Source organism: Octopus bimaculoides, chromosome 23 (genome assembly GCF_046866305.1).
Source record: "Octopus bimaculoides isolate indiv1 chromosome 23, ASM4686630v1, whole genome shotgun sequence".
Taxonomy (NCBI): Eukaryota; Metazoa; Mollusca; class Cephalopoda; order Octopoda; family Octopodidae; genus Octopus; species Octopus bimaculoides.
The window spans coordinates 33,924,488-33,951,844 of record NC_142950.1 but is presented as its reverse complement, the minus strand read 5'-3'; the positions used below and the strand labels follow the sequence as shown (position 1 = coordinate 33,951,844).

At 36.4% G+C, this 27,357-nt stretch overlaps 3 protein-coding genes and 1 long non-coding RNA gene across 5 annotated transcripts; 2 read left to right on the top strand and 2 right to left on the bottom strand.

The window, feature by feature from the left end:
* The first annotated feature begins 192 nt into the window (after positions 1 to 192).
* Positions 193 to 3,217, top strand: LOC106876952 (COX assembly mitochondrial protein homolog). Of its 2 annotated transcripts, none has more exons than XM_014925722.3 (4): positions 193 to 506; positions 1,797 to 1,901; positions 2,652 to 2,742; positions 3,071 to 3,217. In XM_014925722.3, the coding sequence occupies exons 1-4, from the start codon at positions 434 to 436 to the stop codon at positions 3,171 to 3,173; spliced, it is 372 nt and encodes a 123-aa protein (XP_014781208.1). In that variant the 5' UTR covers positions 193 to 433; the 3' UTR covers positions 3,174 to 3,217. The 2 variants fall into 2 exon arrangements, with proteins under 2 accessions (XP_014781208.1, XP_052832051.1); XM_052976091.2 differs by lacking the exon at positions 193 to 506 and adding an exon at positions 1,223 to 1,420.
* Positions 3,218 to 7,177: 3,960 nt separating this feature from the next.
* Positions 7,178 to 12,501, top strand: LOC106876954 (uncharacterized). The gene is made up of 4 exons (XM_014925723.3): positions 7,178 to 7,381; positions 10,436 to 10,617; positions 11,491 to 11,598; positions 12,159 to 12,501. Exons 1-4 carry the CDS (start codon positions 7,306 to 7,308, stop codon positions 12,207 to 12,209), a joined length of 417 nt encoding a protein of 138 aa, XP_014781209.1. The 5' UTR covers positions 7,178 to 7,305; the 3' UTR covers positions 12,210 to 12,501.
* On the bottom strand, positions 12,290 to 13,201 carry LOC128250634 (uncharacterized). Its single transcript, XR_008266664.2, has 2 exons — positions 13,063 to 13,201; positions 12,290 to 12,379 (listed from the first exon to the last, which is right to left on the bottom strand). It is a non-coding gene; the product is annotated as an uncharacterized LOC128250634 (long non-coding RNA).
* A 2,305-nt stretch (positions 13,202 to 15,506) lies between these two features.
* Positions 15,507 to 22,100, bottom strand: LOC106876951 (fatty acid-binding protein 2, liver). The gene is made up of 4 exons (XM_014925721.3): positions 21,850 to 22,100; positions 18,029 to 18,210; positions 16,958 to 17,065; positions 15,507 to 15,709 (listed from the first exon to the last, which is right to left on the bottom strand). Exons 1-4 carry the CDS (start codon positions 21,923 to 21,925, stop codon positions 15,659 to 15,661), a joined length of 417 nt encoding a protein of 138 aa, XP_014781207.1. The 5' UTR covers positions 21,926 to 22,100; the 3' UTR covers positions 15,507 to 15,658.
* Positions 22,101 to 27,357: the final 5,257 nt, after the last annotated feature.

Below are 27,357 nucleotides of genomic sequence, written 5' to 3'. Positions count from 1 at the left end.
TTATTTTTTTTGTTACCAATCTTTCAAATGGTGTATGATGAAACATGGTAGTATACTTGTAAAATAGGGGTGCATCTTATACACCTGCATATACGGTGAGCGGTTTAGAGAAGAAAAGTCATTGGTAGAAGGTTGAGTAAAGTACGGGAGACAACTCAAGACATATTCAACTGTTACATAAATTATATCTTCTGATTCGTTGTTGATTTCTTGAAACAAATCTTTTCATAAAATTATAATACGCCATTAAATTTCCTCATTACTATCTGATTAGATAATCTTTTTCTCCGAAAAAGTAATCTGTGCATCAAATCTTCCCTAAATTTTTTTTATTATTCTAAGAAGACGAGTAAGTTCCCCTGTTGAACTGCGTAGACCTTCAATATATTTTTAGTAACTTAAGCGGCCTACCTGAATCAAAACAAAAAGCAATATGGCTAATGCGTACCAAGAGGAACATTTCGGAGTATTAAAAGATAATTATTCAAGAGGACCTTTCGGCTTAGGTAAATTATTTCAGCGCTGAAAATACCCAATTATCACATAGATTTACATGGAAGTTAACATTGTTGAGTTTTGTCATAGTGCTGTTAAGCATTTATGTCGTCTTCCTACATCTTGTCAATGTCAAACAAGACACTGATTATATTTATAATTGTTTGATTGTTGTTGTCATTCATTAGCATTATGTTAGCTCTGACCAAGCTGAATTATGAACAATAAGTATTCTAGCAGTGACTAATCCATATTTCCGCATGTCTATGGCAACATTTTCTTAATTGGGGGAGATTCAATTGCTATTTCTAGCAGGCCGAACGACCACGTTGAGCCTCCCGTTGCCATTTGCTGGTGGAAATCTTTAAAAATATACGGAAACTTTTATGCACCTACATTATTGAAAAGTGAACCCTTATAAATCCAAGACGTAATGGTCAAGAGTGTTATTGTCTTAGTCTACAAGCCTAACTGAATAGAGTTAAACATAAAAGGTAGTATGAGTGACATAACCATGATCACGGTTATTTTGGGAACTGTAAGATGGTTGGAAGTTTTGAGTTGGGTTTCCATACGTCCGTATTTACCAGAACATGTCCTAGATTCGGATATCAAAAAACATTCTCCAAAAGCCCGGCAGCTTTCGTCACTTAAAAAATTGTATTTTATTTGAAACATTGGAAAACGTCTGTTTTCCATGCTGACAAGGGTTGGTCTGTTTGTCCGGAGCTGGCAACCCACAAGACTGCGCCAGGCTTCACTTGTCTGGTTTGGCAATGCTCTTCCTAACACCTACTATATATGTGTGTGTCCTTTGTTTCTAGTCTTCTCTGGAAATATACCTGGTCATGGGGAAATACTATCTTACTTGGAAACAGACGGGGGTTGGTGACAGGAAGGACACCAGGCTGTTTTTCTGTCTCAAGTTAGTGTTTATAATCTTTATGTCCTACTTAAGGTGGAATTTGTGTTACAACACCGGATACTTCACTATTTACCTTCAGAGAACTTCCCATATGGATGCATGGTGCATAAAAACGCTTGTATTTATATTATTAGTAGGTGAAAATCATCTGCTACAGGCGCTGAGTGCTTTTAAGCACCAGAAGTCCATATGAAGGGACTTGTCATGTTAGATATTGCACTATTCAGTGTTCTCAAACAATATCCACATTAAGTTGGATATAAAGATTGCATTTTGGTGTTAATACTGCTTCTATTGGTATTAGTGTTTATATTCATTGCTTTTTTCTTTCTTATTTTATACTTGTATTAAAAAAAAAATTTTTTTCTATTTTCAGGTGATCCAGATGACTTAACATTACGAAAGGTTGAGAAAGAAATCCTGATACCTCAGAAAATGAAAGAAATTGCGAAGAGGGAACATTGTAGCACTGAAGTTCAGAGTATGTTTTAAAACTGGTTTATAAAGTTTTGTCAGTAGCAGTATGCTGTGACCATGACAGTATGGTAGTTTAGCTACTGTGGTGGATTAGTTTGGTATGGCAACTACAGCAGCGTAATGCGACCATTTTAATAACATATTACAGCCTGAAGGCATGTGGCTTTGTGGTTACAATATTTAGCTCACAGTCGTAAGGTCGTGAGCTCAATTTCTGGCAGTACATTTTGTCCTTGAGCAAGACACTTCATTTCACGTTGCTCCAGTTCACTCGGCTGGCAAAAATGAGTTGTACCTGTATTTCAAAGGGCTAGCCATGTCGCATTCTATGTCATGCTGAATCTCCCTTAGAAGATGTTAAGGGTACGTGTATCTGTGGAGTGCTCAGCCACTTGCATGTTAATTTCATGTGCAGGCTGTTCTGGTGATCAGATGAACTGGAATCCTCGTCATCATAATCAATGGAGTGCCAGTTGAAATATTGCGGCCATTTGAGCAGAGTGATATATTGTGGTCACTGCAACATGATATTGTTTTAAATAAATCGTTATTATCCTGCAGTTCCCCACTTTCTTCTGCATCTTTCTATTTTCCCCAATTCATTGGCCATCAGTCTTCAACTCTGCCCATTCTTTTTACTGTAGCAAGTATAATGATTATATGGAAGAGAACTGTCTTTGATATCACCATTCTGCACACAAACTCACACAGACATATTCATACATGTTTAAACCTAATTGCATTTATGTTTCAGGTTTTGGTGAATGCGCAAAACAAGCTGGTTTGCTTCTGACGTTTCAGTGTAGAGACAAAGCCAATCTCCTTCATACATGCCTATCAAATATGTAAGTGATACCAATAACTAATATATATATATATACTTATTTTTTTATATTTCTTTTATGCAAGAATTGTAGAGATCCTTCGTCAACAAACTGAAGCTGGGCTTCTTTTTTTAAATAGTAAGAACTGAATTCAAAACAGAAAATATTAACTTAATTTACAGAAAATATCTGACTTAAGTTGTTATCATCATCATCATCATTTTAAGTCTGCTTTCCATGGTTTGGACGGTTTGGAACTCTAATTTCAGTTTTTGTTTTATTGAATGAATCTTTGTCTTTTGTTTTCTTTTCTGTTAGTAATAGTGAAAAATATATAAATCTCTTTTAGGTACAAGAAGGAAGAATTTGTTGAAAGGTGCACACAGGAATATCTGAAAGATCGCACAGAATATCGTCGAACCGGAAAGAAAAAACTTATAAAACGTGTTTAAATAATAGTTATATGAATTTGTATATAAAATTTATTAAAACTGTTTTCGTTGTTTTTACTGGAATAATTTACAACACTGAGAAGGTTTGATGTAATCTGAAATTCTCTTTGCAAAAGAAAATGAGGAAAGGAGTAAAAACATAATTGGATTGTCATGTTGTTTCTTAGAGCATTGCATTAGACATATTTCCTAGGGATATTACTTGGTTCTCTTTGGTGTGGCTGACATCTTTAATGTCTTCCAAGTTAACAACAAAATGGGCTGATGAAAGATCAGAAAAACGCCATATTTTCTGGCATGCAAGTCAAATTTTTCAGACCAAAATTTACAACCAAAAATATTTGGTCAACTTATACACTAAGACGAATTTAGAGAACTGAAAGTTCCAAGCAAAACGCAACAGGATTTGGAAAGATAGCGATAATATTTACATTATATAACTACATTGACTTGTATGCTGGAAAATACGATATGTATGCATGACCTAATGAAAGAAACCTCCATTTGGTTGATAGACTTGTTAGAAATAGCAACTAAATTTCTTTCAAGTTGTACCCTTCTGTCTTATATATGTATATATATCTTATTTACTGGCATACAAGTTGAATTTTTTTGACCAAAATTTACAGCCAAAAAAATGGTAGGTCAATTTATGCACCAAAATGACTTTGGAAGATCAAAAATTCCTTGTGAAATGCCACAGCAAGATTCAGAAAGATAGTGACAGTGTTTGTTTATACTACACATTTATACTATATAATACATTGCCTTATATGCTGGAAAATAATGTATGAGACAATGAAGGAAATCTCTACATAGTTGCTGGACCTGTTAGAAATAACAGCTAAATCTCTTCCAAATCATACCTTTCTGTCTTATGTATACACCTCATGTCCTGGCATACAAATTGAATTTTTTAGACCAAAATGTACAGCCAAAAAAAAATAATAAAAGGTAGGTCAACTTATGCACCAAGATGACTTTGAAAGACCATAGATTTCATGTTAAGTGCAGCATACCATGTTGGGTGTGTCCACATGAACACATTTACATGGTATAAACAAATGGGTACCAAGAATTGCCTTGGGAAAGGGAATGTTATTTTACTTAGACAGGATAATTGGCCATTTTATCAGTCAGTTTTTAAGTCAGATATTAGCAACAGGTTTTTGTAGCCATTTGCTTCATTAAATAGAAGTGAAGATTTTATGACCCTATTAGCAGCTTCTGAGATCTTTTACAGGGCTTAGAAAACCTGAAGGACCACTGCAGTAAGTGTGTGAATCTGAGAGGGGAATATGTTCAATAAAATCATAATTAACTGATGCTTCTGTATTTTCTTTTACCCAAAGCCAGAAACTTTTCAGCACTTCTTTGTGTGTATATATATATGTATATATATAAAGAGAGAGAGGTGGGAGATGAAATCTAATAGGTGAATGGGAAGTATGTTGTTGTAATAAATGATGCTTGTCCTTTCCATAGACAAATTTTATGGCTTAATGTTCACCTGTCATAAGGTGAACATGAGCGATGTTTTCTTCAATGCCTCTGGCATGGGTGCCAGTCAGGTGGCACTGGCATCAGCCACTCTTGAATGGTGCTTTTTCCGTGCCACTGGCATGGGTGCCAATCAGGGAGCACATCCATACATCTCTTGATATGCATATATAAATCACTCCTATACTATCTCACTACCCGTGGCACTCCATCGCTTACGACGTCGAGGGTTCCAGTTGATCCGATCGACAGAACAGCCTGCTTGTGAAATTAACGTGCAAGTGGCTGAGCACTCCACAGACATGTGTACCCATAATGTAGTTCTCAGGGAAATTCAGCATGACACAGAGTGTGACAAGACTGGCCCTTTGAAATTCAGGTACAACAGAAACAAGAAGAAAGTTGTGGTGAAAGAGTACAGTAGGGTTCACCACCCTCCCCTGCCGGAGCCTCGTGGAGTTTTAGGTGGTTTCACTCAATAAACACTCACAATGCCCAGTCTGGGAATCGAAACCATGATCCTACGACTGTGAATCCTCTGCCCTAAACACTGGGCCATTGCGCCTCCACACTATCTCACCAAATTATATATTAACATGCTTAGTTTCATGTCATAATCACTTACTGTTTCATGCTTAACTGCTTAGCATCACAATGTGGCTCTTTATTTTTTAAACACTTTGTTAAAAAAATTTATCTTCTATAATTCACCCACATTTCTCACGGACAATTGACTCCATTGCTTATCTTTCAAGTGATGCACCACATATTTTGTATTCTGTGAGTCCCCAATAAAAAGGATTCTGCAACAGTTATTCACAAATAATTAACTTACCATTCTCTTTTATTGCTTTCCTTTTCTCTTCTTTCATTGTTAATCAGAATATACAGAATATAAAAGCTACATACATACATACTCTGCCATCACAGCAAATACCCTTAACTGCCATTATCTTCATCCCCACAAATTCTTCAATTAGTAACAAATTTTCTAGACCCTATAACCTGTCCTATATTCATAAGAATGCTTCGTTGAAGTTCATTTTTTTCCCATACAAACTGTTATGCCGGCTCAATTAGCATACCATTCACATGCCATCACACTGAATGACAAATTAAACTGAACAAAGCTTCATTTTATTCTAATCACAAAATTATACAGTTATCCATCCATATATCCATCCATTTAACCATCTACCTATTTATTTCTGTCTGTTTAACAGAAGATGTGTTAAATGCAGACCTCCTACTTACATGCCTCACCTACAAAATTACACATCATCTGAGTACTACACTGTCACAAAATTTTTATTTATTTTTTTTTTTTGTCTTTGGTTAGTAAGAAAGACTTACCTTGCGAATTTGGGTGGTGTTAAATTTCATTAAAATTTAATTATAGGTGGTGGTGTGGGGAGGGGTGGAAGAGAAAGAGACTAAAGGTCTTGGTTTATTCTCACCCAATACTTCAATACCAGTAAAAAAAAATCTGTTGGGTGTCAATGATTGTGAGTTGGCCTCTTGAAATTCTATCCTTGCAATGATGTCTGTTAGGCAGTGCCAGTCTAAAGGCCAGGACCCATACTGTTTAGGGTCCCAATGCTAATTTATGTATGCTAAAGGCTTGTTGTTAGTAAATAAATGTAGGAGCTCAAGAACATTACTTTGCCCAGAGGGCTCCAATGCTACCTTGTGCCCTTGAAATCAAGAATTGGATGGGATGAAGTTATGGGATTATGCACCAGTTAGTTGGGTAGCTACCCCAGTCTGTTAACCATGAAATTTGAACCCATGAAATATCTAGCTGCGAATCTTTTTCATCTGTTCCCTCTAGCAAATAGTGACATTATGTAAAGGGAAGAGTGGGGATGTTTAAACGGTGTAATAGCGTGAACCTCTTTAAAAGTTAAAAGGTCCTGGCCATTGGGCCGGGGTCTTTTGTGGACCAGCACAGTCTATTGTGCCTCCAAACCAGGGTTTGTTAGTTCCACATGGTTTGATTTTCAGTTAGAACTTCAGCATAATTCAAATTATCTGTTGTTGGAGTCTGCTTGCTTATCAGGTGTAACATGAATTAGTTAAGTGAATTGAATAATTAAGCAGAAAGGGAGAGGGAGAGAGAGAAAAAGCGAAATATATATATATAATGGTATTGAGAATATTTAGAAAGAAATTATGTATTTCTCTTGTGTGCACACTCTATTAACTTTATTGTTACTTCTTGTTTTAGTCAGTTGATCTAAAATATGTGATTCAAGTAATTAACAGCACTTAGAGAAAGAAGGAGAGGGAAAGAAAAAGTAAAAACAAAATAATATACATACATATATATATGTGTGTGTGTGTGTGTGTGAAAATAAAAATAAAAAACAGTCGGGGTGTATAATGAACGAGAAGTGATATTAATTGTGTGTGGTTACACCCTGTTATTCTCCATCATCATAATTATAAATGCCTGAAGAAGCTTGATAAGTTTTATATATTCCATAGAAGCTGGTATAAAAGCAATTGAATCAACAACTGATACATAGTGTTCATTATTGTCACTCTGACAAAACAACAGGGTTCTCTCTCTCTGTATATATATATATACATACATATATATTTATATATCATATAATAAAAAATAATAACTATGGAACAATTTCTTGGAAAATGGGTGGAAATCAAAGAAGATGTGGAAACCAAGCGCAAATTTATGGAGACACTGGGTATTATCTTATATTGGCTTATTTATTCCCTTTTTTTTTATTGCATGAATTTGTTTCTATTTCTGATGAAGTGTATATCTCTTAGAGCTTGTATCAGAAAATTTTCATCTCCTTACTATAACCTTTTACCAGCTTCGATTTCTCCAATTGATTTTAATGTTATATTGTTAAATATTATGAATATGTTGCCAAGCCAGTGAATGTGTTTGTGGTGCTTCATTGCATTTTGTTTTTATTGTTTCTCTTTATATTTTCATTTGTTTGTTTTTGTTGTGGCTAATATAACATACTGGGATCTCTGTCAGTTATGATGACGTGGGTTCCAGTCGATCCGATCGACAGAACAGTCTGCTGGTGAAATTAATGTGCAAGTGATTGAGTACTCCACAGGTGTGTGTATCCTTAACTTGGTTTTGGGGGAGATTTAGTACAACACAGGATGTGACAAAGCTGGCCCTTTCAAATGCAGGCGCCGCTTGTTTTTACTAATTGAGTGGACTGGAGCAACATGAAATAAAGTGTCTTGCTCAAGGACACACTGTGCCACCAGGAACATAAAAGCATAAAAATGCATGGATGTAGTTTGTTGGTTGTGTGAGTGGAAATGTGAATGTGTGTGTGTGTGTGTGTGTGTGTGTGTGTGTGTGTATGCATGTGCATATGAGTGCATGCATATGTGTGCATGTGCACATGTATGTGTCTATGTGTGCATGTGTGTGGTCTGTGTGTGCCTACGTGCATGCATGTGTATGTGTGCATGCACATGAGTGTGTGTGTGTGTATACGTGTGTTTGTGTGGTTATGTGTGATTATGGTTTGCATGGCTGTATGTCTGGGGTTTGTATGTCTATGTGTATGTGTATGCTCACATGAGGGTGATGGTTGACTTTAGTTGATTTTACATACATTAGACAGTATATTTTATGTGTGTGTATGTGTGTGTGTGTGTGTGCATATCTGTGGTTGGGGTGATGTGGCTGCTATTTCTACTGGTTATAGCTCACCAATGCAAAGTTTTCCCCCACTTAAACAGTCTTGTGATTCAAGAACATACTTGTGTTGTGTGTGACTAGAATATATTAGTCATTTGATTTGGTACAATGACTCTTTGGTTTGTCCTTGACTTGCAGCTATCAATAAGCAAAGTGCATAAATGCAAGCTTATTATTTTTCATATATATATATATATATATATATATATATGAAGATTATATGAAAGAAAAAATAAATACATAAGCACTTCTATGATATATTTAACCCTTTAACATTTAAAGCATATCCAGCCCAAATATCCTACCTGTTTTATGTTCAATCTGGCCAGATCTGGCCTCTCACACCTATCCCACAATATCATTCTAACAATAAGCAATGACTACTCTGAAACCCCAAAGCTAAGAGATAATCCATGATTAATGTCCATGATTAATGTCAATAAAGAAGCATTAAATTTGACAGAGAAACCTGAATGCTAAAGTGTTGATGAAATCATTGTGGATGGTCATCTTATAAATATTTGCAAGTGAGATAATTTTTTGAAGATATAATTCTTCATTTATTTAATATGTACTGCATTCATTTATCAAAATATTAATCAAGTTAGCATTATCTTTCTATAACTCCATAATTGTAAATCCATGTTATTAATTCCATTTGAGTTATTTACCTTAATTCATTACCTTTGCCTTAGCGAAGGCGGAGGTATTGTTTTCAGTTGTGTTTGTGTGTTTGTCCGTGGACAAGATATCTCAAGAACTGCTGGATGGATTCGGATGAAACTTTCAAGGATGTTTGGCCTCGTGACTGGCATGAACTGATTAAATTTTGCAATCGATCTGGTACCAGACAAGGATTCTGGATTATTTTTCAGTTTTAGTATTCTTGTTTGTGAGAGCAGTTGAGTTTATTTCAGATATTCTCATCTTAAAAATCATCTCTGGCTAATCATTGAAAGGACATTGGTGTTGCCTTGGCAGAGGTTTGCACCCTCTGAGTGCTCTTGTTTTATTTACTTCAATTATTTTTTTGATGAGGGAAAAGTAACATTAACCAATTACTGATATTATTTTAATTACCTTGGCAACCCTGTACATATTTTAGTCTTGTTATCTCTTCAACATACTTCATGAACTTTACACTGACCAAAATCTTAATATAACCCTCATACCACCTCCTTTACAACACTTTGTAGCTGTGATAAGATATTACTAGCAATTAGCAAACAAAGGAAAATGTTAAATACACCCTTTTTGAAATGTCATACAAATTGTACCATTAGTTCGTTAGGTTGCTGTGATCAAATCTTCTGCAGATATCTGTTAAATAGTGCAGCCTTAAATGTGAAAAGGTGCTGTGAATTGAAGCCAATTTGATTGACACTAGCAACTGCTGCTCTGACAAAAACAGAAATTTTTCATTTGTCCCCGTAACTTAGCGGTTCGGCAAAAGGGACGATAGAATAAGTACTAGGCTTACAAAGAATAAGTCCTGGGGCTGACTTGCTCGACTAAAGGCGGTGCTCCAGCATGGCCACAGTCAAACTTAGTACTTTTTCTATCGGTCTCTTTTGCCAAACCGTTAAGTTAAGGGGACATAAACACTCCAACATTGTTTGTTAAGCGATGGTGTGGGGGACAAACACAGACACACAAACATATATATATATATGTATATATATATATATATATATATATATATATATATATATATACAATGGGCTTCTTTCAGTCTCCGTCTACCAAATCCACTCACAAGGCTTAGGTTGGCCCTACGTTTTAGAAGAAGACACTTACTCAAGATGCTACACAGTGGGATTGAACCTGGAAACATGTGACTGGGAAGCAAACTTCTTACCATGCAGCCACGCCTGCACTTTAGATTAATAAAATCATTTCTCTCAGCAACTATTGGCAGATCTCCCCTCAACACAATTTTAATCCCAAGTTGATTTATCAGCTTCTCAAACTATTTATCTTTTGGTTTGATTTTTTTTTTTTTGGATTTTTTTAATCTTATTTCATTGCTTTCCTTTACATGAAATTTTACCATATTTTGCAGACTTTCCGAAGGAAGTAATTGATAAAAAGATGTCCAATACAGGTTTTCTGGAAACTGTAAAAGATGGTGATCTGTTTAAAATGACTACAGGCTTTGTCGACGATCCTGCTTACAATAAATCCTATCATTTTAAGATGAATGAAACCTTCTCTGATACAGATTTTTATGGACAAAAATTTACGGTCAGTTAAACTTTTTATAATTTTGTTATCATTTTCTCTCTACTTTTCTGTTATATTTTCTCATCCACTATGCATACACACACACGCACACATACACACACGTATTTTTGTATGTATGTATATGAGTTTAGTAGGATAAAAAATCAAATTGAAAATCTCCTTCCTTCCAGGGGCCCATCTGTACTTTAAAAAGGAAATTTTCACACCTTGCCCTCATAAGCACAATTGTATATTAGCCAACTGGGGTGGATTTTAAGCTACCTGAATCATGACATACTAGTCAATGGATTGTATTTTCCAACATACAAGTTGATGTAATATATGGTGTAATTATGTAATATAAATTATTCAAACGTTGTCATTATTTTCCTAAATTCTGTGACATTTAATATGGAATGCTTGGCCCTCTAAAGTTATCTTGGGGTATAAGTCAACCTACAGTTTTTTTTGTCTCTAAGCAAAGCGTGATTATTGCCAGAAGCCATCTGGTTCGCCAGTCCTCAGTCAAATCGTCCAACCCATGCTAGCATGGAAGGCGGACATTAAACAATGATGATGATGATAATGATATTTTAGTTTGAAAAATTAAACGTGTATTTCATGGTAATTCCAATGTACTTAAGAGCAAACCTTGTTTGTTTTGGTTTTGGTCTACGCTCTTTAATCCATGAATTTTGTTCCATATTTTTACTACACTTCTGAAACCCATAAATCAGATGTGGGGTTTTCAGGCCTCCATTAGCAAAGAGCCCAGGCCATACTTTTTCCATTCAGCCTCATCTGATGACCGCTGTATTATTTTGTTCTCCTCCTATTTCCTTACAGAAAGTATCATACCCACAATGTTAATATTCTGTCATTATAATTTTCCAGTTGGTTTGTAAAGTTGAAGGTAACAAATGGTATGATAAATTGACTGAATCTTATAATCGAGCAGAAATTGAGAATGTCCGAGAAGTTGTGGGAGACACAATGGTTGTGGTAAGTATTTATCAATAATTGCTTGTGTGTGTGTGTGTGTGTGTGTGTGTGTGTATTCATGTGTATACACACACACACATATACACATACATACATACATATATATATATATATATATATATATATATACCTATACATATATATGCTTATGTGTATGTGTGTATTTATGTGTGTGTGTATATATATATATATATATATATATATATACTTGTGGGAATTTTGACTAGCGGCTGTTGGTGCTGCCACCTACAGTTGCTTTTGGAGTAAGAGAGAGAGAGAAAGGAAGTTTGCTGAGTAATATAAGGAGGGGGAATTTTCCCTCCAGGGGAAGGAACCGCTCAGGGTTAACTATTAAATCAATGGTAAGGGGCCTGGTATACAGTTATGCTCGAGGGCCCTTAATACTCTCAGTCGGCCCCTGTTGTAGACCAATGTGGATTACAGCAGGTTTGGGACTGTCTGTGTCCAGAAAATCTATGTTGTAGCTTTATCTAGTTTTGTATTTGAAATATGTAACTGAAAAGAGATGCGTTTCATTTTAATCTTCTGTTTTTTTACAGACAACATCTTGTGATGGGACATCAGTGGTTTCAAAATTCAAAAGAGGATAAGAATTAAGGAGAAAATGAAATTGGAAAAAAACATTTGCAAACACCAACATAGTGTAGAAATTTCGAATTGGACAGTTAACTAAAATAATCCAAAATCCAAGTATTTTATTGACACATATTCCAATAATCCAGAAAAATGAACGACAAAACCAGATCTGGCAGGATTTAAACTGGAAAGAGAAAATAATGGAATAAAATACTGCAAGACCATTTTGTTTGCTGTTTTGTTGATTCTAAAAACAAATCAACATCATGTCACTTTGAATAAAAGAAGCAATTAAATTGTGAATTATATGAGTTTTTTTCAAATTTTATTTATATTATTTTGATTTTTCTTCTTGTTTGTTAACGAGAACCGTATTTATAAATTCATTTTATTTTAATTGTTAAAGATGAGAAGTTCTCTAACTCATTAAACTTTTCCATCTTCCTGTCTATCCTGATCTATGGAAACATGGTGCAGTGAGTCCCATCCCCCCAAAAATCACTGATTCTACCAAACACTACGCCATATGCCCGTGGGTATAGTGGTTAAGAGCGCGGGATACTAACCCCAAGATTCCAAGTTCGATTCCAAGCAGTGACCTGAATAATAATAATAATAATAACAACATTGAAAAATACCTTAGGAATGAGAACCCAGGTTCGAAATTTCCCCAAGACACCTGATGAAGGCTGGATGATATATCAGCTGAAACGTTGTGTCAACAAACAAGATGAGGACAAATATCTGTCAATTGTAAATAATGTACATAATTCTTCATCTCTTAAATATAGATCTGTGGTACTTAATTTATTGACCCCGAAAGCCAGCAGTAAAAATATGTCTGTTCATGAGTAAATAATGTCTTACCTGGAAACAGATGAAGGTTGGTGACAGGGTAAGCATTCAGTCTTCTAGGAAATCTGCCTCAACAACTTCCATCTGATCCATGCAAGCATGGAAAAGTAGATGTTAACAAATGATGAAAACGATCTATCTCTTTTACTCTTTTACTTGTTTCAGTCATTTGACTGTGGCCATGCTGGAGCACCATCTTTAGTGGAGCAAATCGACCCCAGGACTTATTCTTTGGAAGCCTAGTACTTATTCTATCGATTTCTTTTGCCGAACCGCTAAGTTACGGGGACATAAACACACCAGCATGGACAACAGACATTAAATGATGATGATGAAATTTTAGCAACAAAATGTTACATGGGCCCCTCCCCCCCCCCCAAGATCATATGGACCCTGGTTGAGCACCACCACTTTAATCTGTCTTAAACTAATAACAAGTTCCAATCCTATTTTGCTTTTGGAGAATTAGTGATAGTTTTGTTCTTTATAAATATATTAAGTTTGTCTGAGAAGGAACAGTGGCTGTCATAGGAAAAAAGACTGGCATTCCATTGGTTACAATACTGACGGTTCCAAAGGTGGTGAGCTGGCAGAAACGTTAGCACGCCGGGCGAAATGCTTAGTGGTATTTCGTCTGCCGTTACATTCTGAGTTCAAATTCTGCCGAGGTCAACTTTGCCTTTCATCCTTTCGGGGTCAATAAATAAAGTACCAGTTACACACTGGGGTCGATGTAATCGACTTAATTCCTTTGTCTGTCCTTGTTTGTCCCCTCTATGTTTAGCCCCTTGTGGGCAATAAAAAAATAAGAAACGTTAGCATGTTGGACAAAATGCTTAGTGGTATTTCGTCTGCCACTATGTTCTGAGTTCAAATTCTGCCGAGGTCAGCTTTGCCTTTCACCCTTTTGGAGTCGATGAAATAAGTACCAGTTACACACCAGGGTCAATATAATCGACTAGCCCCCTTCCAGCCAAAATTTTTATGGACTTGTGCCTAGAGTAGAAATAATCATTACTATACATCTAATGAGCTGACCAGCCAGCTTTTGTCATTCCAGATCGTGGGAGACAACAATAGCAGTACTTTGAATCCATGCTGCTAAACATTTGGTTTCAGAATGCAGTCACGATGTGATGACAATATGGAAGCCCATTATGGAAAAAAAGTTTTGTGTTAAACTGGGCGAAAATGCCACAGAAACTTATGAAATGCTCCAGACTGCTTATGGATTAACTGAGCATCTGTTCTACACTGGTACAAGAAACCAGGCTATGGAAGTTCACTGGGAAGTTAATGATGATTCCCTTTTTCAACAGCCAAAGAATCATCTACATCCACTGGGTTCCCTCAGGCCTGACAGTCAACAAAGAGTACTTTGTGGAGGTCTTGAAGGAGTTCAGGAAGAAATTTCTTCCCAAAAGGCCCAAGCACCTGAACCAGTCCACAATTCCATCCTGGTAACCAACTACTTGACAGAAACCGCTGCAGTGTGATGTAGAAGAGAAAGTCTTTGGTAAATTGGATGCTAATGGAAACTGAAGACTGACAAAGAGAGAGAGGGGGAGAGAGAGAGAGAGAGAGAGGAAGGGAGAGAGAGAGAGAGAGAGAGAGGTTATATAAGATGTTGAAGGAGAAAGTTGTTCATGACCATCTTTATCGGGGTAAAGGTGATAGAGGTTTGGTAGTTGGAAGAATCTGTGATTTTGGAATGGAAGATGCTGCACCATGTTTCCATAGATTGGCACTGACAGGAAGACAGAAAAGTTTAATGAGTTTGTGTACTTCAAGCTGCTAACAATTAAAACAAGAGCACTCAGAGAGTGCAAACCTCCACCAAGGCAACACCAACTTCCTCTCAATGATTAGCCAGAGATGATTTTAAAAATAAGAATATCTGAAATAAACTCGACTGCTCTCACAAAGAAGAATACTAAAAATGAACCTGACCACTCTCAAAAGTTAAATAAAAAAACAGGGAAAATAATCCAGAATCCTTGTCTGGCACCAGATCGATCCCAAAATCTAATCAGTTCATACCAGTCAAGAGGCCAAACATCCCTGAAAGTTTCATCTGAATCCATCCAGCAGTTCTTGAGATATCTTCTCCACAGACAAACAACACTTCCACCTTCGCTAAGGCGGAGGTAATAAAAGAAATTTATAAATACCATTCTAGTCAGCAAACAAGAAGAAAAATTAAAACAATGTAAAGAAAATAAACAAAAGTCCATATAATTAACAATTTAATTGTTTGTTTTTTTTATTTAAGAAGACTTGAATGCTAATATTACAATTGTTATTGTTGATGTTGTTAGAATCACCAGAACAGCTAACAAAATGGTCTTACAGTATTTAATTCCATTATTTTCTCTTTCCAATTTAAATCCAGCCAAATGTGATTTTGTCTTCCAGTCTTCCAGATTATTGCAATATTTATCAGCAAAATACTTGGGTTATTTTAATCAACCCTCCAGTTAGAAATTCCTATTATTATTAATATTATTATTATTATTATTATTATTATTATTATTATGCTTTTATTGTTATTATTATTATGTTGATATTTGCCAGTGCACTTTTGCAAATTTCATTTCCTTCTTAATATTTATTGTTTTTTGAATTTTGAAACCATTGTCTGTCCATCACAAGTCGTTGTCTGTAAATAACAGAAAATTAAAATGAAATACACCTATTTCCTTTAAACATATTTCAAATACAAAACTGTACATATATAAATATGTACACACACACAAATATATGATTTTTTTTTTTACATATAAACATGATCATTAATTAAAAAAACAGGGACATTTAGGATCCTGCCTATTTCATTAAACTCCCAAGCAATATCACAGAAGCAAAACAGTTTAAACTAAGAGTAGATATTAAATTGCTACATTCGTATGTAATTTTCATATCCACTATTTAACCTTCTATATAATAATCTGCTTGTTCGTTCGCCTGTTATACTTTAGTTAGTTAGAGAGGTATAGGTGTAGTGAGAGAGAGAGAGAGAGAGAGAGAGAGAGAGAGAGAGAGAGAGAGAGAGAGAAAGAGAGAGAGAGAGAGAGAGTGTGTGTTAGTAGAGAAGAAAGAAGTGAGGAAGAAGTAGAGAAAGATGTATAATAAGGTCAAATGAGTCACATGGTTAGTTGAAGAGGGAGGCAAAGAGCTGGTTGACATATAGGGCAGTAGAGTTATCTCCCTTGTAGATCACATGCCAAAGCAGCACCATTCTTTCTTTCTTTCTTAAATAGCTTTTCTTAATCTCTTTCATTCTGTGGAATTTCTATGGATCCTACGAGTATTCAGATTAATCTGTCAAATGTAATGCTAATTTATCCATGCTGTTTTGAATGAGTCATGCATTATCTCATAGCTTCAAGATTTTGATAAAGTAATTGCTTATTTCTAGAATGACTTTGCAGGGTAGATGTGAGAGGCCAGGTGATATCTGTGTTTGTGTTTATCCCCTCCTCTACCACTTGAAAACCAATGTTTGTTTGTTTACATCCCCATGACTTGGCAGTTCAGCAAAAGAGACTGACAGAACAAATACCAAGTTTAACCCTTTAGTATTCAGATCACTCTGTCAAATGTAATACTTATTCATTCATATCGTTTTCAATTAACCCTGCATTATCATGTGGCTTTGAGATTTCAATGTTGTGATTGTTTTTTTATTTTCAGAATAACATTGTAGGGTAGGTGTGAGAGGCCAGATATAACCAGTTTGAACATAAAACAAATAGAATATTTGGGCTGGATATGACTGGTTTAAATGCTAAAGAGTTACAAAGAAAATATTGGGGTTGATTCATTCAAATGAAACCTTTCCAGACATAGACCCAGCATGGCCACACTCCAATGAAACAAATAATAGAGAAGAGGTAAAAATACTCACCACTATCAATGTATCTCCAACAACTTCTCGGACACTCTCAATCGTTGCTTGATTATAGTAATTTGTGCATTTATCATAGCATTTGCCACCTTCAACTTTACAAACCAACTGGAAAATAGAATGACAGAATTTGAGGAAGCAATACTTTCTGTAGGAAAATAGGAAGGAAAAGAAAAAAGGGAATGGGAATTAATAGCCTCATACAGAAGTACAAAACCTGAAAGTAGTGGGATACCGTTGGCCCCAGTGTCTGACTGGTATGTTATTTTATTCATTCTAAAGGGACGAAAGGAAAAGTTGACATTGGTGGAATTTGAACTGAGAGAGAGAGAGAGAGAGAGAGAGAGAGAGATAGAGAGAGAGAGAGAGAGAGTATTTTTATTCTCCACTTAAGGGAATCTATTTCCAGTGTGCTCGTTGTACTTATTGCTTCAGCGCATCTTTCACATTCAAACCTTACTTTCTCTGTTGGTCAATCTGTGATTCCGCTACACCCTTTCTCTGTCCTTAGTACAGCATCTGGACTTCATACCTATACTCTTTCCGGATATCAAGCAGGACCACTTTCGTGATGGTGCCAGTGTCCTGTCTTCTGTCCTAATCACAAACATTTCTGTCATACTTAGCAAACTTTACCTTGAAGACTTATGGGTTGAGGTTTAGTTTCCATGCCTGGAATTACCTTTCTAATTCCACTATAGATTTAGCTATGAGAACTACAGGAATTCCCATGGACAGCCAGTTTTAAACTCCTCTGTAATGGCCTCTACGACTGATGAATGGATGACTCAGTCTTGAAGGACACCTACCTTCCTGATAAATCCATCACTGAATTTGTTAGTGAGTCTCACTTTATTTATTGTATATCTGTACATGGCTTGTACAGCCCTCACAAACCACTCATCCACACATAGTTTCCTCACTGGTCATTAAAATGGTTTCCTCTCAGCTAAGTAATTCTCCTGCAGTTGTTTTATAAGGAAGTTTACATCCAAGTGTGTGCATGAGAGGAATAAATAAAAGTGGAAGAAAATAATATAAGGTACCAAAAAAATTAACAAATTAACTCACTGTAAATTTTTGTCCAAAATTATCTGTATCAGTGAAAGTTTCATTCATCTTAAAACGATATGTTCTAGTTAAACTAGGATCTTCTACATAGCCCGTAGTTGCTTTAAACAGATCGCCATCTTCTTGCAATTCAAAAAATCCTGTATATTTTAAAATTTTCTCTGCTATTTCTTTTGGAACCCCTGTAAAACATGACAAAATTTCATGTAGAGGAAAAAGCAATAAAATTAATAAAAAGTAGAGAAAACAGAGATCACAAAGTATTTTGTCATTCTGCTTATTTATCACCCTCTAACCCTATAACTGCAAAATTATATTTCATGGTTATTCTCAGTAACGATGTTAACTATAGGATTGGTATTTTATGCAGGTCACGCTGCCTCACTAAACTTGGCACATTTCAACAGAAAATAGTTACAAACATGACATTCTTTAACAAAAGACAGACTAAGATACAAAATTGCTTTCTGCAGTAAAGAGTAATGAACTTTTGAGTGGATATATCTGACTTCTGAAGCAAAAGGGTTAAAATAGGAGACATTGGATATTGTGGTCCCGAATATAGTTTTTCTGGAAAAAAAGTAGGACAGCCATTGTTGGAATGTCTTTGATCACAGGTTTGGCGAGGTCCCTTAATCCTTTAACTGTAAAATTAAATTTCAAGGTTATTTCAGTAATCATGTCAAATATCTTCCAAAACATAGGATTGGTATTTTCAACAAGTCACGTTGCCAGAATAAACTTGACTCTTAACGGAATATAGTTTCAAACATGACATTCCTCAACAACAGAGGGATTGGGATATAAAACTGCTGTCTGCTGCTAAGGATAATGAGTTTTGAATGGCTATATAAAACTTATGCAGTGAAAAGGTTAATGTTTTGGAAGTTGTTGGTATGAGAATCAAATTAGAATATTATACGCCAAATATTAAGAAGCTCCTACACACACCCCATTTTTTTTATTGTATCCTCACAAAGACCATTTATCTAACTGACAGGCAATTAACATACAGCAATGTAGTGATCTATCCCCTATTTCTCTCTTCTTTGTCTTCTAAAACTTTGACATAGGAAGTTGTGTTCTCCCACCCCAACCCATTTTACCTGATTCCCTCTACACTACTCTCCTACAATAATAATAATAATAACTTCTAACCACACAGCCCTGTTTAGACCAAGCTGTAGCTTCAGTTGTCTTTCTGTCTGAATCCAAGGTTGTGTTTTGCATTCCATATTTCAGAACCGTTATCATGCCAGGCAAAATGCTTAGCGGTATTTCACCCACCCATCTTCATGTTCAGAGTTCAAATTCACATCAGCTGAGTACTGGGGTCAATGTTATTGACTTAACCCCCTCCCCACAAATTTCAGGCCTTGTGCCTTTAGTAGAAAGGAATTTGTATTGACTTAGGTTGTGTTCCCTAACTAATTTTACAAGCAAAGCAGAATTGTTTAATAGTTTTCCCTGTTTTGAAACAAGATGTCATTATTTTCATTGTCCATTGAACTCACACTTTTTAATCAGAACCTGTTTTTCTATTGTAGAGTACTGGACGAACCAGTAGTACTTTATACAAAAAAACAAGGAGAAATTTGCAAATATTCACATAGGATGAACAAAGCATGTTTGTGTAGCATTGTGTTTGTGTTTTGTGTTCCCAATTTGTTTTCTTATTTCAGATGCAGACAAACATATAATACATCTTTTATTTTTTTACTTGTTTCAGTCACTGAACTATGGCCATGCTGGGGCAACACCTTCAAGGGTTTTTATTCAAATTGATCAACTTATTTTTTTTTAAGCACGATACTTATTCCTTTGGTCTCTTTTGCTGATCTGCTAAGTTACAGGAGACATAAACAAACCAACACCAGTTCTTATGTGGTGGAGACAAGCACAAACATATATATATATATATATATATATTTGAAATTTACAGAAAAACAAAACACAAAGACAGGTGTGTAAACAGTAAACAGATGTATTAGTTTAACGCTCGGGAAGGTGAGAAAGTTTCTTATGTTTCGATGGGCTTCTTTCGGTTTCCATCTACCAAATCCACTCACCTGGTTTTGATCAGCCCAGGATTATAGCAGAAGGTACTTACCTAAGTTGCCACATATTGGGACTGAACCTGGAACTCTTGTAATTGGGAAGCAAACTTCTTACCACACAGCCACACTTGCAGATTTAACCCACAAGAGCAATTTCAAGGTTGATTGCTCTGTCACAGACACTGAAGGACAAATGGCCAAGTTACAGGAACTGAAAAACCTTTCCATTGAAAAGATGCCTTTCAGTGCAAATAGTCCTGGGTTCAGTCCCACTGTGTAACACCTTGGACAAGTGTCTTCTACCATAGCCCCAGGTCAACCAAAGCCTTGTGAGTGGATTTGGTAGACGGAAACTGAAAGAAGCCTGTCGTGCATGTATGTATGTAATGTATGTGTGTGTTTGTCTCCCCAACATCACTTGACAACCGATGCTGGTGTATTTACGTCTTCGTAATATAGCAGTTCGGCAAAAAGCGATCGATATAATAAGTACTAGGTTTACAAAGAATAAGTCCCGGGGTCGATTTGCTCGACTAAAGGCATGGCCGCAGTCAAATGACTGAAACTAATAAAAGTAAAAGAAAAAATGCCGTGGAATCTTGTTGATTTGTTTTTTTTTACTTCATTGACTGCGATAGAAAACAGTTCATTTCTATTGTGAAAACGAGACCCCAACAGTTTCTTGAAAAGCAAACACACCGAAAGTATTGGTTGAAACGAACCAATAAAAACTGAAGTCATGTAATTTTATCAGTCTTGTTAATTTGGTTATGTGATAAAGGAATTTCTTGCGGGGACAGAAATCTAGGGCATAAAATCGGGCGACAGGGGCACGTGACAAAAAGCGCCTCAAAATCCCTATAACTGAATCATATATAAATATCTGTGTGCATCGTAGTTGCTGTCCCACAATCGCACAAGAAAAACGAAAACTTTAGTAATAGGTTGTTTTATCGTTTTTTCGTTTTATTCTTTGTTAGTTGATGTCGAGAGGAACATTTTTAGAAGGAGCAAAATGATTAAGAAGGGGTAAATAATTTATTAAACATAAAAATCAAATTTGTTCACATCTAGCTTGCGATGTTGCTACATTTAGATGCTACAATCATTAAAATGACAATTTTTCATATAATGAATGTTTGATATGGGACAACACAAACTTTCAAACTTTTACAAGCCAGAATCTTCGAAACGATGCAGTTTATTAATGAGAAGGTTCACGAGATCTTCGATTCTACCATTTGGTCTAATCAAGTGTCTTTTCCACAAAAAAATAGTTGGTGTTTGGTTCACCACTGAAAATTTCATAAGTGTATAAAGATTTTCTTGTAAGTGTAAAAAATCCGTGTATAATTACTTATCCAAAATTATCCTGCTACTAGTCTGGCTGTTATTTAATATTTTGAAGAAACAAGAATAACATTCCTAAGAGAATACACACACACACACACACAGAGCTTTAGACTTGAAGTTGTAAACATTTTTTAAAAGGGCAACTAGTGGTCGGAAAAGATAACTGACAACTGGTGATCTAATTACACCAAGAGTCGGATAACTAAGGATAGGAGTGTGGAAAAAAAAAACTCACCAATCGATCATGGGGGCAAGTCCAAAGGAACAAAGTGAAACGGTACATTATAACCCGGCATCCACCGATACAGAAATACACACGCACGCACACACACATTCACAGAGAAAGACATTTCAAGGCGATACAAAATTCATTCATATAAAAATAGAGAATAAACCAAAATAGCATAATACCAATTTTGTCTATAAATTGACGGTAAGATTCCACATCTTCTTTGATTTCTATCCATTTTCCAAGGAATACATCCATCGTAAAATGTATATGATGTATATAAATATATATTATATAGATATATATATATATATATATATAGGGAGAGAAAGAGCACGTTGACTTTAAAACACAGCCTGTCGCTAATAGAGGGCGGCGATATATACTGTTAGTCGTAACTACTGACTTGTACAGCTGCGTCTACGCGATAAATAAAACATTGTCAAACAACGCAGTACTTTATAACGTCAGGAACGAAAGGAGTGCTAACCATATACGATATATGTATGTATATGTATGTGTGTGTGGGGGGTGGGGGTGTATGCATGCATGTATGTATGTATGTATGCGCTCCCCTCCTCCCTACTTAATTACTCGACTGAAATCTCATATAACTCATGATATTTTGAAATAAGCTGACTCCAACAATATATATTCTTTCAAATTTTGGCTCAAGGCCATCGGTTTTGAGGGGAGGTGATAAGTTGATTACACGAATCTCAGTGCTCAGTAGATACTTTATTTTGTGGACCCGGGGTCGACAAAAAAAAAAAAAAAGGTAAAGACAACCTTAGTGGTATTTGAACTTAGATCGTATGGACAACAGATGGCATAACTACATACGTATACCCACCGCCTGCTTTGTTGCCTCATAACTTTCAAAAAAATTGATGCTTTTAACGAAACTTTCAACAAATAATCGCTTAGTTCCTGTAGATTGAGTTTATGTAAAAATTTGCCGGGCAACAAAGTCGGCGGGGTATTCATCTGTAGATATGCCCAACAGATGATACCAACTGGTGCATAATCCCATCTCGGGATGCCAATTCGCAACTATTGACACCCAACTGGTCTTCTTGTTGCGACTGAAATATTGGTTAATAACAACTCGAGACTTCTAATCGCTTTCTCTTTCACCCACATTTAAATCAAATCAACACTCAATCAAATTTCTATCCACCCATCCACACATCCATCTTCTCTGCCCATTATTCTCGGAAGGGCTGTGGGCATAGAGTTCCCAAGCATCTCTTCCATATATGCCCATCACCTAAGGGGGTGCACTGGACAGCACTTCCCCCCTTCACTATTCAATGGTGCTCCTTCGAGTTTACAGTGATACCCTTATTTCGAAACTCCACTTTAGCATTATTAGAAACTAGCGTAAAAGCCGCCGAAACGGGAAGATCTCTGACTTGGGCGATCTTACGGTACGAGTCCTAAATATCGGCCTTTTCCGTAAAAAGTGTCTTCGTCGATCTTTACCAAAGATCGGCCTTTTTCGTAAAAAGTGTTGGAGAGAAACAGGGAAACGACCTCATAAAAGCGAAAGACATACAGAGAGCGCGATTTATTTCAGGATTGCAGGTTCGGATTCGGCCCGGAATGTTTATAATTTATTCACAGAGTCAGCCTGATTCCAAAATGGTATGATATATTGGGATACGGCCTCTAGGAGTAAAGTTGAAAAAGTGTGACACACTGACACACTTGGGGAAACTGTACTTCAATTCAAGTGTATTTTGTGTGTGTGCGTGTGCGCGTGCGTGTGCATGTGCGCGCACGTATGTGTATGCGCGTACGAGTGTATGTACATGTATATATGTATACACACATACATATAAAATAAAAAATATAAAATGTATGTATTAAAGAAAGCAAAAAAATAAAGCAAAAATGATAGTGTTCAGTAGTTCGTTCAGTTTGTTGGCCACAGGAATTTCTGTCCAGGAAAGTTGTACATCATCTCCATCTTTCTCTCATATACCCAACTCTCTCTCTCTTATTATTACTTTCATTGTTACACTACTACTTTTAATAAAACATCATCAACTCTCCCTAAATTTCATTGTCTCTCTTTCATTGTCTCTCTTTCATTGTCTCTCTTTCTTTTTCTCTGTCTGTCTGTCTTCGCCATCACCCTCACCGTCTCTATACATACTATTACTGTCACCCCAGCACGAAGAAGTGTCATTGAATAGCGAGGTGGGGGTCAAAGTGTGACACACTGACACACAGAAATTAGTTTTCACATTTATCATATTAGATTAGTACCCAACCAGACTATTCTGAAGCACCCCCAAGCACCAAAGTTTGGCGACGGACCTGCCTCCCTAGATTCAGTCTGAAGCAACTAACCATCTGATTCTTGGTCAACACCCAGGTCTTCTAGCTTGAAGTATCTATCTTGCGACTCTTCTCTGCTACATTTTAATCAAAGATTCGTAGCACCGGAGCTGTGAGCTCTCAATCCGGAGAATAGCGGCTCGATAGTTCTTTTTACTTTTTGTTCAGCCATCTATAGGTACTCTGAAGTCTTGCATAATCGCACTCCTCCACTTATTAATTTTTCAGATTCCCCCACCACGTTTCTTTCCCCCCCCCATTGCTGCTTTTATCTCAGATTTTTTCCACACCCTACACTTATCAATTTTTAAGACCCTCCCCCCCCCCCCCGCTTTTATTCCAACCTTATTTTGCTAATCTATCTCCGGTGAAATTTTATAGTAAGCTGTTCATGTTGGTGCAACAGCTGAAGAACATTATCTCATAGATTTTAACGCAAGACTATTTGAAATACGCGGAGGCCAATTTGCTGAGAGAAGTTATTGTATGTCAGTTAAAGAGAGGGAGAGAACGAGGGGGAGAGGAAGGGAGAGAGAGAGAGGGAGAGGAAGAGTGAGTGAAAGAAACAGACATACAATTATAGAGAGGAACAGTGATAGATAGTGAGAGTGGAGAGAAGGAAAGAGAAGCGATAAAGAAACAGTGAGAGAAGAGGGAAAGATTCGGATGAAAATTGCAGAAGTCAAAGGGAGAGAATCGGTGGAAAAATGAGAGTGAAGCCAAAGGTATTGACGCACGACAAAATTGAAATACTGTGAAGTCAATTTTCAGGCAAATTGTGGCGAAACTGAATTTCAACATTCTGGGTGAACGAAAGTGGAAAATAACTGAGTTATTTTGAAGTGAGAACGTAGAAAGACCGTAACAAAAGAGATTTTCATGCACGACTAATAGAAATACACGGAAGCCAATGTGTAGAGAGAAGTTATTGTGCGTCAGATAAAGAGAGAGAGAGAGAGAGAAAGGGGGGAGAGGGAGAACGAGAGAAAAGGGAGAGCATTGGATGGAAACCGTAGAAGTCAAAGGGAGAGAATCGCTTGAAAATTACAGTTTTTAGAGAAAAACCCGCGTGGAATACCTTTTTTCCCTGTTTTTCGCTTCACAGAGGAGCTCTGGGCAAAATGTTCTAGTGCATGACCATCATCATTATCATCATCATCATCCCCCCTCTGCCTCCTCTACCTCCGCCTCCTCCCCTCCCTTCCGAACACTAACCACTTTACATAAGTGATGTGTGTGTAACGTTTGGTGAAATTCGGTTGAAAACTGTAGAAATGCATACGTATTACACACACAAACATAAATTGTTTTATATACATATTGATAACCATCCAGCGCAGAAAACTTAGTTGCGGATATTAATGAAGTTATGAGGCAACAAATTCGGGTGGGGTACAGATCTGTAGATATGCCACTTCAAATCTGGGTGTGTGCGTACGCATGCGTATTCTCTTTGGAATGTTCTCTGTGCTTCTACAGAAATTTAAATAACAGCCAGACTTGTAGCAGGATAATTTTGTATGAGTAATTACACACAGATTTTGAGCGAAGGTAAAGAATATGCACACCCGGTGTTTAGGGTTAGGGTTTAAGGTTAGGGTTTAGGGTTTAGAGTTAGGGTCAGTGTTTAAGGTTAGTCTTAGTTTTCGGGTTAAGGTTAAGGTTAGGGAAGGACCGCTGCAATGGGTGTGCGGACCTAAAACAGGAATATGTCGAATAAAATCATAATTAACTGATCCTCCTGTATTTTCTTTTACCCAAAGCCAGGAACTTTTTAGAACGTCCTCCAATATGAGTGGGTTAGTATGAGGAGAGAGGGCGCAAGAGTGACAGATATGTAGGGGAGATAGGGATAAATAGTCATCATGTTGAAAATTTCGCTAAAAGTATCCATTTTTCTGGAAGTTATGAGGTAAGATGGTCAGGGGAAGGGTATAAATCTGTAGTTATGCCACTTGAAGTCCAGGCCTGCATGGGTGTAGTACGCGTGCGTGTCCATTTGGAATGTTATTTCTATTGTGATAACGAAACCTCAACAAGTTGTTTGTCGAAGAGTAAACATAAAAGTTATTGGCTGAAACTAACCAATAAAAACTCAAGTGGTAATTTTATCAGTCTTATAAATTTGGCTCTGTGATAAGATGATTTCAAGAACGAAATCTTGGGCATAAAGTTATGAGGGGGAAAATGTCGAGTAGTGTGAATTTTCCGGAAATCCAGTCCCCAACAACTTGGAAAAGCGTTTTCCCAACAAATCTTTACATACAGTCAATCTACGGAATGTAAGCGATTATTTAAGCTGAAATCAATTTTTCAGCCAGATGATTTGAAACTGAATTTCGAATAAAGTCGGTCTTTAGGCCGATGTGGCAAAACTGAATTTAGACACACTGGATAAATAAAAATGTGAAATAACTAAGTTATTTTTCAGTCAGAATTTACAAAAAACGTAACGACATAGATTTTAACGCAAGACTATTTGAAATATGCGGAAGATAACGTGTAGACAAAATATATTGTGTCAGTTAAAGAGAGAAAGAGAAAGAGTGATAGAGAGAGAGGGAGTGATAGAGAGAGAAAGAGAGAGGGAGGGAGAAAGAGAGAGGAGAGAGAGTGAAAGAAACATGCATAGAATTAAAGAGAAAGAACATTGACAGATGGTGAGAGTGGAGAGAAGGAAAGAGAAGAGATCTATAACTAGTGAGAGAAAGACGTAGAAAGATCGTAACAAAAGAGATTTTTACGCACGTCTAATAGAAATACACGAAAGCCAATGTGTAGAGAGAAGTTATTGTGTGTCAGATAAAGAAAGAGAGAGAGAGAGAGAGTGTGTGTGAAAGAAATAGACATCGTCTTTAAGAGAGGAACTTTTACAGAGAGGCAGAGTGAGAAGAGAAATAATCAGAGAGAGAGAGAAAAAGGGAAAGAATCGGATATAAAGTGCAGAAGTCAAAGGGATAGAATCGGTTGAGAATTGCAGTTTTTAGAGAAAAACCCACGTGGAACACATTTCCCCCCCCCCCCCCCCTGTTTCTCGCTTCACACGGGAGCTCTGGACAAAATGTTATAGTGCATGACCATCCTTGGCACATAAGTGATGTATACGTAACGTTTGATGAAACTCGGTTGAAAACTGTAGAAATGCATACGTATTACACACACACACATCCTTTGTTTTATATATATATATATATATATATATATATATATATATATATATATATATATATATATATATATATATTTATATATATAACCATCCAGAGCAGAAGCCGTAGTAGCAGATATTAATGACGTAAGGATTAAAGAACTTTCAGAGAGATAGTAGTTTCAAATTTTGGCAC